Source organism: Cavenderia fasciculata (genome assembly GCF_000203815.1).
Source record: "Cavenderia fasciculata unplaced genomic scaffold Scf_ET2XIPL01COFD4-5, whole genome shotgun sequence".
Classification (NCBI taxonomy): Eukaryota; Evosea; class Eumycetozoa; order Acytosteliales; family Cavenderiaceae; genus Cavenderia; species Cavenderia fasciculata.
Window position 1 is genome coordinate 2,543,459 of NW_004457695.1, and position 13,576 is coordinate 2,557,034.

A 13,576-nucleotide genomic window follows, 5' to 3' on the forward strand; every position below is an offset into this window, starting at 1 on the left:
GATAATCTAATCCAATCTAATTTTGTCTGGTTGGTTATTATGTCTTGTTTGTTTGTTGTGGGTATATATACAAATGGGGATAGGTTGGTTTGGGTTGGGTTGGGTTGAGATATATATATATTGTCCTAATCCCTTTCAATCTTATCTAAATAAAGGTCAGGGGGAGGAACTACACCTTGTGATTATTACAACGTCATTAATTTTATTACAAGGTATAATGTGATAGATAGTATAGTGATAGTAGTAGTATAGTGATAGTGATAGTGATCTATAGAAATCTTCTCCTTCACTTTCTCTCTTTAAGATTATAAATCTTTGTTTAAAAATAACACTTCTTTTTCTGTGACCCCCCCTTTGATTTAAAAAGTCTTAATAATTAAAATGTTTTTTTGGTTTTGAGCAGACCGGTTCAGATAATTCTTGGGATTGCCTTTCCGTCACGTGTGTGTGGAAAGGCGCTGCGACGATATCGTCGTCCCACCCAAACAAAACTCGCATCTCTCACTGTACACTCTCTGATGGGTTTCGAATTCATGTCAGACAAAAAGAGTCGCTGTTGATTTCGGGTCAGAAGCGCCCTATCGATAAAAATCAATCGCCGCTCAAACCAAACCAAGCCATCGATCATATTGGATGGAATGGATAAGTAAGTAAATAAACTAGTCTAATAACACCTAATTAAAAGATAAAGAACTAAGCAAATATATCGATCGATATTTGCTAAACAAAATTTAGATATTTAACAAAGAAGAATGCAATATTATTAATATTCTTGTTCGACTGCTGTGTGTTCCGACACCACACAATCCGATTTATAAATTAGTTATCACACACAACAATCAATCGCGGAGATTAGATAATTAGGAAAGATATAAACGGATAAACCGGGATAATACTGAATGATGAAAAGTAAAAACACTCTTCAGGTGGAGAGATTCGATTTTTTTTCAAATTTCTTTTTTTTTATTTTTTTTGTGATGACATTCCGCTTGCAGTCAGCAGCGATGCACATCAAAACAATTGTGTCTAGACATTTATTTATTATTTATTTATTTTATTTTTTAAAGAAATATATATACTACATAGAAAGATGAGAATCTTCGCTATTACAATCACATTAGCAATTTTATTAAATGTTGCTTTCGCCATCAACATGGGAGCACCAGTTTTGAATGACAAGTTTATCCAAAACCACAACTCAAAGAACGCCCCATGGGTCGCCAAGAGAAACGCAAGATTCGAAGGTCACACCATCGGTCAAGTCATGGCTATGATGGGTACCAAGAAGGTCATCAACAACAACGCTGCTCCATCTATCAAGATTGTCGATGCTTCCATCCCATCCACTTTCGATGCTCGTGAACAATGGCCAGGTTGTGTCCATGCCGTCTTGAACCAAGAACAATGCGGGTATGAAATATAACTACACACAACTATATTCTACTATAGAGAGAGATATATATATATAGACATCTAACCAATCATTCCTCATTCTCCTTTTTATCATTTAGTTCATGCTGGGCCTTCTCTTCAAGTGAAGCCTTGTCTGATCGTTTGTGTATCGCCTCTAAGGGTCAAGTCAACGTTACCCTCTCTCCACAAGCTCTCGTTGCTTGTGATGATATCGGTAACCAAGGTTGCAATGGTATGTGATTAACAATAATAATAATATATTATATATATATATATATTTTATTTTTATACTAATAATATTCTTTTATTATTTAAGGTGGTGTACCACAATTGGCCTGGGAATACATGGAATGGAAGGGTCTCCCAACCTTTGAATGTTACCCATACACTGCTGGAAACGGAACTGATGGAACCTGTCAACGTCAATGTGCTGATGGTTCAGCCATGACCTACTACCGTGCCAAGCCATTCTCCATGACCACCTGCAACAGCGTTGCCTGTATCCAAAACGAAATCATCACCTATGGTCCAGTTGTTGGTACCATGATGGTCTACCAAGACTTTATGTCCTACTCGTCTGGTGTCTACGTCTATGACGGAACTGCTGAACTCCTCGGTGGTCATGCCATCGAAATTGTTGGATGGGGTACCGACGCCACCTCCAAGCTTGACTACTGGATCGTCAAGAACAGTTGGTCTGCCGCCTGGGGGGGCCTTGATGGCTATTTTTGGATTCAACGTGGTACCAACATGTGTGGTATTGATCACGATGCCAGCGCTTCTCAAGCCAAGCTCTAAATTTTGGCTACTTTTGGATTCAACGTGGTACCAACATTTAACAACAGCAACACAAAGTTTTGTCATGTCAGTACTTTAGAAAATCCAAAGCTTTGAATATATATACACTTTACATGTATGAATAGCAAATCAAAATAAATTAATTTAAAATAATATCATAAAAGCTAAAATAATTTATGTTTTTTTTTTTTTTCTATAAATCCTTTTATCTACCCACAACCCACATTCTATGATGAGATCATCAGTTTGGTCGACGAACGATGTGACTTTAAACCGCTGGTATCGATCCGTTTAGGGTCGATCCATTACCCTTTACAAATGCGTTTGAGCGGTTTATCTTAATACCATCCTCCGCTTTTCGTTTTTTTTCAGTCAATATCTTGATATTTTGTAGATTCGAATCAGATGAACGAGACGAATATGACCCGACTTTGTTTTTGGAGTTGGTTAGAATGAACAGCTGCTTTATGAATCTAGATTACTGATTCTACTCTCCGAGCTTCATATCAGTGTTATCAGTCGTCTCAAAGATGATTAATCATTAAACATCATCAAACCAAGAAAAACAAAATCATAACATTCAGAGATAGAGCCCTTAAAAAAAAAAGAGATAGACAGACAGAAATGAGATCCAAATTCTTTTCAATGATGCTATCTCTATTGATAGTTTTCATATCATTTAATTGTATAAATGCACAATTTCAAGCACAAGAATGTAAGATATGAAAATCATCAATCATCATCAATCCAGTTCAACTATATATAGTTTTATTTAATTAATCAATTTTTAATTCAATAGTGTCTTCAATATATTGGATAAGAGCACAATACGGTTTGGAATATATTCCTCAAACAGAGACTGCAATTTGTTCAAGTATGGTATTCTTTTGTGAAATGGGGACTGATAATTTTAATCATATTGTTTCAATGTATGTGACAACAAAAAGAAAAAGAAAAAGAAAAAGAAAGAAGAACCAATTAATTTAATCAATTTTAATCTAGAAATGTGAATAATATTATATATACAGATGCGGGAGCTACACCATCCTTGACAGAATTTTCATTTCCAGCACTTACTGAATTGAAAATCAATGTTAAAGGTATAACTCAAGTTTATGATCCAATGTTAAATATTTTAAATTTGATAAAGAATATTCCACTCTTGACGTTGGTCGAAATTACTGGTGATCAGTTTTCATCTATTCCTTTGGATTTTCCAACTGGTTGTCCTTTATTCGTAAATCTGTAAGTGGTATAGACAAACAACAATTTCATATATCTATATCCTGACAAATAATATTTTTTCACACAATATATAAAGCAAATTAGACTCTTTATCCAATATGGTTTCGATTGCCAATTTATTTAGTCAATCCAACCTTACAACGATCCAAATATCCTCGACACCAATCAACTCAATTACCATTGACCAAAGTACATTCCTTCCAATGCTCAAGATACTCTCTATTAGTATAATTTGTAATTTGCCTCAAACCTATACTATTACAGCTGCATCTTTTCCTATTTTATCGGATCTGTAAGTAAACAATCAAATTAAATTTAATTTTTAATTGAATCCCATATATTCTTTTTACTAATTTATATCCTTTTCTCTTTACTAGATCCTTTATTGGAAGTGGAGGTGATCAACAGGTAAACATTATGGTTGAAGCACCAGTACTCTATCTAACATCATACATTTCCGACAAGACGGTAGTTGGTTATATCAATCCGACTATTTCCCATCCAGAGGTAGTCAAAGGATTAAAATATGGTGGAGGGTCAAACTATGCCATCTCACCAAGCGATTTAAGTTTATACACTAATTTAGAGGGCATGTAAGTAAAAAGCAAGCAAGCATAAAACAAATATTTATTTTAAAAAGAAAACTTTACTAACCATTTCATCATTATAATAGGCAAATTGTTTATAGTGGACTAACTACATTCCCAGTTACACCTTATCCTAAAGTACTTGATTTGTAAGTTTGTAATGAATGGTTCATAATTTATTTTCATTTGATTTTAATAGTTTTTTTTTTTTACTCTTCCTTCCTTTTCTTTCTTTCTTTTTATAGTTATATTACCCACAGTAATTTACAATCTTTACCAAATGTACCTATCCCCTCAAATGCAAGAGAATTGTAAGTAGAAAAATATATTTATTTTGTAGGATATGTTTTAACTTTGCTTTTGTTTTAATTTCAAGCTCATTCATAAACAACCAGATGACTGGTAATCTTCCAACCAATTTATTGGATAATTCACCAACCAAGGTAAAGATTGTTGTATCACTAAATCCAGGTATTACTGGAACTATGGGACAAGAGTATTGCTACATTCAGGGTATTTTCCTTGACGGCACAGCTATTTCTTCGATTCCAGATTGTTACTGGTGCTATCCAAACGGCCGACAAATTATTTTCGGTACTGATCTTCCCGAACCCTCCACTCCGAATTGTACTGTCACCATTAATAGCTTGGATATAGTTTCAATCAATGGTGGCTATTCAATTGAAGGTGATAATATTGGTTGGGGTCGAGGTTTGCAACATTTCGTTAGTTTTGGTTCGTTACCGAATAAGCGTTTACTGTATGTAAAATTACACATGAGAGAGAGAGAGAGAGAGAGCAGAGCATATTTATCCCTACAGAAAGAATTAATTTTTTCTATTTTTTCATAATAGTTTTCAAGATTTTGGCTATACATCGAAACCTTTTAATTATAATTTAACACTTATATTGGCCGAAACTTTCACATTTAATGTTACAGAGGTCGGATTCCAATACTCAACGGTCAGTCTAAACAGTGATACTCTATTCATGTTTGAAGTGACCATTACTTTTCTCGCTTTCAATCCAAGTTTTCTTCCAACCTTTCATTTGGATAGTACACAACAAGAGTGTATTGTTTCAAAAGTAGACATTGACCAAAAAGTTATGAAATGTATTCTAGAGAACCCCCAACAAGGATCACCCGTTTTAATTATGGATAATGGTTTCTCAACAAATGAAGCCATAATATATCTTATACAAAGTATGTAGTAATTTTGAGCTAAAATCTAATTATTAATATTCATTAATATATATTTTTTTTTTTTTTTAGAACCTGTTATAACTTCTTATTCACTTGAACCTCCAACCTATCCACCTACCACCTTGAATTTATATGGATATTTTAGTACCTTGTCATTCCCAAATAATACACAGGTTTATGTCAATTACACAATTGATTTGGAGGGATTGAATCCATGTAATGTCACTTTAGTCAGTCCAACCCATATTTCATGCCTTTTCACTAAAGTTCCCAAACCTGGGCTCACAGACATGGCTCTTGTGACCGATAATGGTTCTTTCTTGTCATCAATCATGCCATTTTTCCCTGCTCCAATACCTACAGTAGACGACTGCAAAACTAAAACCAATAATTGTAATGGTCATGGTACATGTACCAATGGACAATGTCTATGTGATCAAGGTTGGACAGATTTTGATTGTAAAATTGAAACTAAAACTGGTATGTAAAAAAAAACTAAAACAGACAAGTATCATAGATTAATCTTTTTATTTTTATTTTTATCTTTTTTAGCACCAGGAGTTATAATTCAACCAAATTATACAGATCCAAATGTTAATTTTACAAGTGGAGATTATTCATTTTCATTTAGTATGGTTTCAATTCAAGAATTGGATTATCAAAATAATTTAGTGATGGAGTTGTTCACTGACAAGTGGAATGTAACATCAAAGGCCAATGAAGATTTAACAAGAATATCCTATATTCTAACGAGCCAAAAAAACAAATCGGTCTATGATCCACTCATTGTCAATTCGGTCATTGAATTTTCAAACAAATCAAGATCCGTAGAGTTTGGTGGAGAAACGATACAACTTGCTGAAGGAGCCATAAAGATTGCAGTCAATATCACCAATTGGCCATACCAAACACTCATGTCAACGCTTCGTGTGGTTTTTTCAACTGTTGTCAACAATAATCAGGCAATTATCGGGTGTGGCGATTCATACAACCCAATTGATACATTCCAACAATCGGCCGACAATGGTACCCTTCAATACCTCAGAGTCGTAAAAGACAATGTCCAATTTTTTGGTAGATTCCTAGACTACATCGTTTCCGATGGAAGAAAAACCTTTTCAAAGACTGAAATTATGAATATAACCAGTATTGGTGATCCAGCAGCCAACCAATCACTGGCTCTCATTGGCATTCACACGCCCACATGCCGATCCTGTCTCATCGACCCCGACTTTTCTGCCCTTCTAGTTGACCGTTCCAATTATGATCCAACTGGCGCTTGTTCAGAACCAACCAATAATAGTAATTGGAAGATTATTGTCGGTATTGTAGCAGGTGTAGTTGGTGCAGTAGCAATAGCAATTGGATCATGGATCTATGTTAAAAAGACTAGAAAGTCTAAAAAGTTTAATACAATGATGCAAAACAAATTACAAGCATTCTCTGAATCAAATAAATAAATCAAAATATATATTAAATTTTAATATTATTGATTGAATATATATTTACATTGGTAGTAGTAATTTTTTATTGTCATTCCTATTATCTATTTCTCTATCTTTCATTTTGTTTTTGAATATTAATTAATAGTGGATGAATTGTGTCTTCAACAAATTTCAGCAGTTGAGAATAACCTTGTTGTTTTTGATATGATAACATTTTACTATAGTTTTCATAAATATTGGGAAGCTTCTTGAGTGCTTTGGAGATGAGGGTAGTATTTAAGAGGACTGTTGCGATGACCAACACCCATTCATAGCATTCGGCATTTGTCAACTCTTGCAAGAGATAGTAAAGATCTTCCATCGAGGAATCGATACTGTCTTGAAGGAAAAAGGGATTGTTGGAATCAATGTTGGATGTTGAGGGAGCAATCATAAATTGATGTGATTTGAAGGAATAAATAGCCTCTGACGAGGTTGTAGTAGTACTGCTGATATCCAATTCGATTGTTTCTGTGGATATACTCTTAACAAGAGACGCATGGTTGGTATTGGAGAGGAGGTTGATGCCACTGAGACCACCAGCCACAGATCCCACCGAGACAAATGAACTCGATGAAGTGGTTCGGATGGTTTGATGATGGTGATGGTGGTGGTGAGGATCATTGGGAGAGTTGGTTACTTGGATTCTTGACTTTAGTGATTCAATCATTTCATCTCTCGATAAAGATTCATGCAATGGACTTGCAACACTGGGGTGATGATTTTCTGCACCTTCATCTCCATCATCTTTGATTGATTCAGTGGTGCTAGATGAAGATTCCTGATGATCTTGTTTTTCTCCTTTTGTTGTTGATTCTTTGTCGTTGTTGTCATTGTCGTTTGTTGGTTCAGTCGTCTGAACTGGTTGTTGATCCGACTCTTCATTGGGATTGGGAGAGTTAAATGCCAACAAGACAGATTGTGGTGAAAAGGGTTGGATTGGTTGGTAGGGCAATGTAATGTAAAACTGTACGTGTATAGAGTTGAGAGCCATATCCAAATCTTCTGTTGTTCTAAGAATGGTCGATTTCTTTTCCAAATGTAACCACGTTGAAATAGGTACACCAACCCTCTTTGAAAATAATAAAAAGTTTCGTAATAATTTACTCTTTAATAATTTCGAAGCATAGGTAGACAAAATACATTCCATTTGTTTTCTTTCTGCACTACCATCATATCTTGGTTTTCTAAAAGTTCTATTTTGATCATTCTTTTCTTCTTCCTCTTCTTCTTCTTCTCCTCCCTTTACTTTTTTATCCTTCTCTTCCATTTCATCTTCATCTTCATAATCCTCTTCTGGATCTAAAAATCGAACCAAATCACCAGCCAATTCCATATGATCAAAATCCAAAGCTATTTCAAGTAGATCGATTGCACATTTACGACTGTGTTCAACAGAGATGAGAGACAAGAGGATCTTTAGGTATGACGCTGCAATTTCAAACTTTCCGCTTGCAAAACATTTGGTGTAAAGTTGGACAGGGTCACCAACATAGAGAAAGAGCGTCTTCCAGAGGGATGCATCAATTTTTCTTGCACATCGCATGACAACCTCGGGAAACTGAGGGAATCTTCTGAGAAAATTGACAGCGTGTTGCATCTTTGACGCGGTGCTATTGTTGCCCTTGGCAAGCAGCTTGTGGTCACAATCTGACATGATTTCATGTAGCAACAACTCGAGAGAGTGGGTGAAATGGGGGATGGTAGAGAATTTGCTTGAGAGATTCCAAGCCATATCGGCTCCGCCTTTGGTCGTCAATAAATGTTTGAGGATAGAGTGAAGGAATGGGTGTGTCTTGATTCGCAGTTCATAGTTGGGGTATTGCGAGCACGAAGAATAAGAGATACCCTGCGCCAAACCAGCAATCACACCCAGCTCGGCGACACATCCTACAGGATACACCTCACTGTCAAAACGAAGAGAAGATGCTGGGGGAGGGGCATCTAGAGCATTGGTTGATGGTGCGCCAAAAGGGAACCAAACACCAATACCTTGGTTACCATAGACCCACAATGTCGTACCTCCGGCATCACCGAGTTGTGGCCAAATGTTTGACATCCAAAACGACTCTATACCCTCTCCCAGTGTAAATTGGGCACCATTGTCACCGTGGTTGAAATCGAGACGTCCCGAATAATGTAAAACAAGAATATGTGGGATGACAGAGTTGGACGATGGCAAAAGTGAAAGGGAGAGTGGTGGGGCTGGAACAGCCATTGACAGATGGTGAACGAGATGGATTGATAGGGTAATGTTGGGCGATCGCATGTTACTGCTTGTACCCTCTATATTCTCGGTCACCTTGTAGACATAGAGAGAGCTGTCGGTTGTCATCAATGCCAAATGTGAATCGTTGCAATCAATGAGCAGAGGTGCACCGGTTTTTGACGGCAAACTACCCTTAAAGAGTAACGAGCTGCTGTCAAGATGTTGCTTTGGGTAGAAAAGCAATTCATATTGTTGTGTCTGAGGATGAAGGTTGATGACTGCTATGGCATGTTTATACCATGCAAGTGAAATTGCTTCTATGGCTTGGTCTTGTTGTCGATCACCAAACATCTTCCATCGCTTGCTGAGCGAGTTGTACAATATAATTCCTCTACGTCCTGCTACTGCATACTGTGATCTGTCTCGACTGATTGCCAAATGTTTGATTGGCCAATTATCATTTAAATAGGCTGCTGGCAATTGTAAATGTTTCCATCTAATATCTCCCAATTCTTTTCCTTTATAATTTAAAAACATTAATCTATCTTCAGTTTGTAATATAATTCTTTCTGAATGATTCTAAAATAAATTAAATTCAAAATTAAAAAAAAATAAGTATAAACAAATAATAATAATAAATAAATAAATATTAATTAATTAACTGTACATACTAAATTTGGATTTGATGATGATGAAGATTTAACAAATGTTAATTGTAAAAATTCTCCTACTTCATTACCACTTGATAATAATATCATATGATATCCTTCTGTTCCCCAACTCTAGAGAAAAATTAATATATAATATTAATATTAAAGTATAATAACTTTTTCTTTTGTTTTAGTAGACAATACCAATGATAAAACACCTTCTTTACAAGGTTCAGAGAAACTATTTTCATGCATTTGTGGAATAGTACAAGTTAATTTACAACCATGAACGGACCAAAGACATAATCCCCTCTTTTTCCAACCAACAGCAAGACAATTATTATCTTCTGTCCATTTCATAACTGATATTGGTCCAATATCATCACTAGTTACATCTCTAAATTGAAATATTGAAAATGTTCTTAAATATTTACATTCCATTCCTTCATCTATTATACCATTTTGTTGTTGTTGTTGTTGTTGTTGTTGTTTTAATACAGTTGGACCTGGTAATTTATAAATTAATACATTTCCACTTTTTTTAAAATAGAATAAACAAAGTTAATAATTATTATTTGTTTAAATTGATTATTATATCTTTTTCATACTCTTTTAATCCTACTGCAGCCAATCTATGTTTATAATTAATTGTTACAGAAACAGAGTTTTCTCTTGCTAACCAATAACCACGTAACCGATCCTTTGATCTCTTTTTAAGAATGGCACTTGATCCATCTTCAAAAACCAAACCAAACATTGGTGCCAACGGAGAGTAAAATACAGATGTGACCACCAATGGTGACTTTGTTCCAACGAGTTGTTGTTGTTGTTGATCAGACAAGACACCACTTGAAAAGGGAACAACGTCAAGTGAAAACTGACTGATCAATTCACCAGTCCACGATGATTTAACCAGATAACCTTCTTTGGTAAAGATGTATATATACTCTACATTACCAGTGATGCATTGTGCCCCATGATGTGAAGGTTTAAAAGATGATGAAAACTTGATTGACACTTTTCTCTTGTCGTGACTGAGCTGTGATGAATGATGATCCTTTATAAACTTCATACCAAGTATATCTTGTGCTTCCTTTTCTAGTATATATACTAATATGAATCCTTCTGATGTCTATGTATTGATATATAAATATAAAGTGAACAAAATGTATGATTGGGTTTATTCTCTACCCTTCTTCTTTCTTCTTTCTTCTTCTTCTTCTCCTCTTCTACATACAATAATGGCAATAGAGGTAGAGTCAGGACACCAACAAAGTTTAGAATTATAACCAAACTTTTGTAAAGAATCTTCTGATCTCGAACACCAACCTAGTTGGACTCTGTGTTGATCAGCTGACCATATAGACAAACTAGAGTGTCCTATCATGGCCAACAGGCTACAATCTCCATTATGAGAGACATCGACAAACAATTCGCCGACGCCACTGTTGTACGTCTTTGGCCATCCAAAAGCAAAGTACATATTGATGATATAACTCGTCTGCTATTCTACTCTTAAGTTCTACCTAATATATATTTCTTCCACTTTTTACTTCTTCTCCTGATGGTATGTACGTATTTAAACTCTCCCCTACAAAGATAATTCTTTTTCCTCTTTAGTTTTCTATTGGTGTATATATAAATATAAATATCGATGTGCACTAGAATGGAATGAATGTTTGAAGTTTGATTTTTTTTCTGCTCCGACATTAAATTATTTGTTTTTAATTATTTTATTGTTGTCAATTTTTTCTTGCAAATACCAGCACCCGGAAGTTGATGATCTATAACCCTTGAGGGTATTGTTGGATGATTGGAGCCAAAACTAGTTGGCTGTTTTCTAGTGTTACAACAAAAAAATAAGAGAATTTGTTACTATATTTTGGTTGTCTTGAAAATGGTCTGGTCACCCAACCAATTAATTGATTGTTAGTAGGGTGGATTGTTTAACTAATGGATCAATGGATGAATGGATAATAAACAATTGCTTTGGACAACGGGTGATGGTGGATGGATAGTGGCTGGTGGATAGAGGATGGATAGTGGATGGTGGATGGATGGTGGATAGAGGATGAATGGATGTATGGTGGAAAGAGGATGGTGGATGGATAGAGGATGGTGGATAGAGGATGGTGGATAGAGGATGGCGGATAGAGGATGGTGGATGCATAGTGGATGGATGGTGGATAGTGGATGGATGGTGGATGGATGGCGGATGGATAGTGGATGGTGGACAGTGGATAGGGAGGATAGTGGATAGAGGATGGATAGAGGATGGTGGATGTATGGTGGATGGTGGATAGACGATGGATGGATGGACAATGGATGAATAGAGGGGGATAGTGGATGGTGGATGGTGGATAGAGGATAGAGGATGGTGGATGGTGGAATGAGATAGACATAAAAGTCATAGATTTAATTAAAATTTAAAAGATATTTAATTTTATTGGTTTCTTTGTATTAAACAATCATTATAATCAAAAACCCAACTATAGTCCGTTGCTGATGTCAATAAAATAATATTACGATATTCAAAGTTGGAGTGTTGTGATTCTATTTTAATTGATCCATCATTCCAATGAATTGAACCATGGACATGATGCATTCTCGATTTTCCACTTTATGTCCGACATAAAGTGGACGATGGTCAATTATGCAATGGTGGTTGAGATTGACAAAGACAGATGATGGCTGACGATAGTCTACCAAGGATAGTGGATGGATAGACAATAGATGAATGATATATAGATGGTAGATGGTGGATAGATGGCAGACAGAGGAGGACCACTCTCTACGATCCACCATCGATTATCTTTCATGTATCAACTATATAGTACATTGCTGATTCCTCTAAAATATATATTTAAAATAATATAAATTTATATTAATACTTTGTCTTTATGGAATTTATCTTGATCAATCCATTCCAATACTGACATATCATATTGCATCAACTAGTATATCTATCTCTATCGATAGATAATATACATATGAATGAATATATATTGATATGATGTACATCCTTATTAACAAGTGATGAATAATTATAAATACAAGAAAAATAAAATAATAAATGGTCTGATCAAAAAGTCAGAGATGGTGAAGTGGTGTGGTTGCTTTTTTATTTTATTTTTATTTTAAAAGTTTTAATTTGAATAAATTTAATTTACAAACCCATAAACCATCTTTGGATGCACACCTTTATAAAGAAACATATTGCTACAGTTGTAGTGTCATAAATATTTGTTACAAATAATAATTACAATTCTGATGAATTAATTTTAAATTTGTCAGAAAAATAATATTCATTTGGAGGGTATAAGAATAAATAAATAAATAAAAAATAAAAAAGAGAGGGAAAAAAGAGAGAAATAAAGAAAAGAAATAAATAGATAAATATAGTTTTGGTTGTTCCCATGGTTGTTTAGACCATGGGAACAGTCCAAAAAAAAAAAAAAGCCCCCCAATGCGAAGAAAATCGACTTACACGGGGGCGAACCTGGGAAACCCTCTGGGTGAAGTAATTTAATATCTTTTTGTAAAGGAAACCACTTGGGTAAAAGTAATCGAATATCTTTTTTGGGGTATAAAGCCTAGGGAAACGTGGAACATGGATGGACGATGATGGACTGGACATGGACGATGGACTGGACACGGACGACGGCAACGGAAAATGTATAAAAAGAAAAGAGTAGGAAGAGAGGGAAACCACTTGGGTAAAAGTAATTGAATATCTTTTTTTTAGAAAAGAAGAGGATTGTAATTGGTTGTTGTTATTGTTGTTGTAATTATTATTAATATTATTAGTTATTGTTGTTGGTTGTAATTATTATTGTTGTATTATTATTATTATTATTATTATTATTATTATTATTATTATGTAATATTATTATTATTATTAATATTATTAGTTATTGTATTATTAAGATGTTGTTATTACCAAAAGCGTTGAAGAGAATGATGATTATTGTACCTCTAAAAAGAAA

The 13,576-nt window shown here is 34.8% G+C and overlaps 4 protein-coding genes across 4 annotated transcripts; 3 read left to right on the forward strand and 1 right to left on the reverse strand.

Annotated features, from left to right (window-relative positions):
• Window positions 1-633: 633 nt before the first annotated feature.
• Window positions 634-2,211, forward strand: DFA_08585 (uncharacterized protein; the record flags this gene model as incomplete). The annotated part of the gene is made up of 4 exons (XM_004356020.1): window positions 634-646; window positions 1,068-1,410; window positions 1,512-1,645; window positions 1,730-2,211. The coding sequence occupies 4 exons, from the start codon at window positions 634-636 to the stop codon at window positions 2,209-2,211; spliced, it is 972 nt and encodes a 323-aa protein (XP_004356073.1).
• Window positions 2,212-2,835: 624 nt separating this feature from the next.
• DFA_08586 (uncharacterized protein) lies at window positions 2,836-6,707 on the forward strand (the record flags this gene model as incomplete). Its single annotated transcript, XM_004356021.1, has 11 exons — window positions 2,836-2,926; window positions 3,011-3,140; window positions 3,214-3,456; window positions 3,581-3,748; window positions 3,834-4,049; window positions 4,130-4,192; window positions 4,289-4,354; window positions 4,384-4,803; window positions 4,898-5,247; window positions 5,317-5,727; window positions 5,800-6,707. The coding sequence occupies 11 exons, from the start codon at window positions 2,836-2,838 to the stop codon at window positions 6,705-6,707; spliced, it is 3,066 nt and encodes a 1,021-aa protein (XP_004356074.1).
• Window positions 6,708-6,801: 94 nt separating this feature from the next.
• DFA_08587 (uncharacterized protein) lies at window positions 6,802-11,073 on the reverse strand (the record flags this gene model as incomplete). Its single annotated transcript, XM_004356022.1, has 5 exons — window positions 6,802-9,519; window positions 9,612-9,722; window positions 9,768-10,125; window positions 10,199-10,722; window positions 10,828-11,073. The coding sequence occupies 5 exons, from the start codon at window positions 11,071-11,073 to the stop codon at window positions 6,802-6,804; spliced, it is 3,957 nt and encodes a 1,318-aa protein (XP_004356075.1).
• Window positions 11,074-11,733: 660 nt separating this feature from the next.
• On the forward strand, window positions 11,734-11,850 carry DFA_08588 (uncharacterized protein; the record flags this gene model as incomplete). The annotated part of the gene is made up of 1 exon (XM_004356023.1): window positions 11,734-11,850. The coding sequence occupies one exon, from the start codon at window positions 11,734-11,736 to the stop codon at window positions 11,848-11,850; it is 117 nt and encodes a 38-aa protein (XP_004356076.1).
• Between the last annotated feature and the right edge of the window lie 1,726 nt (window positions 11,851-13,576).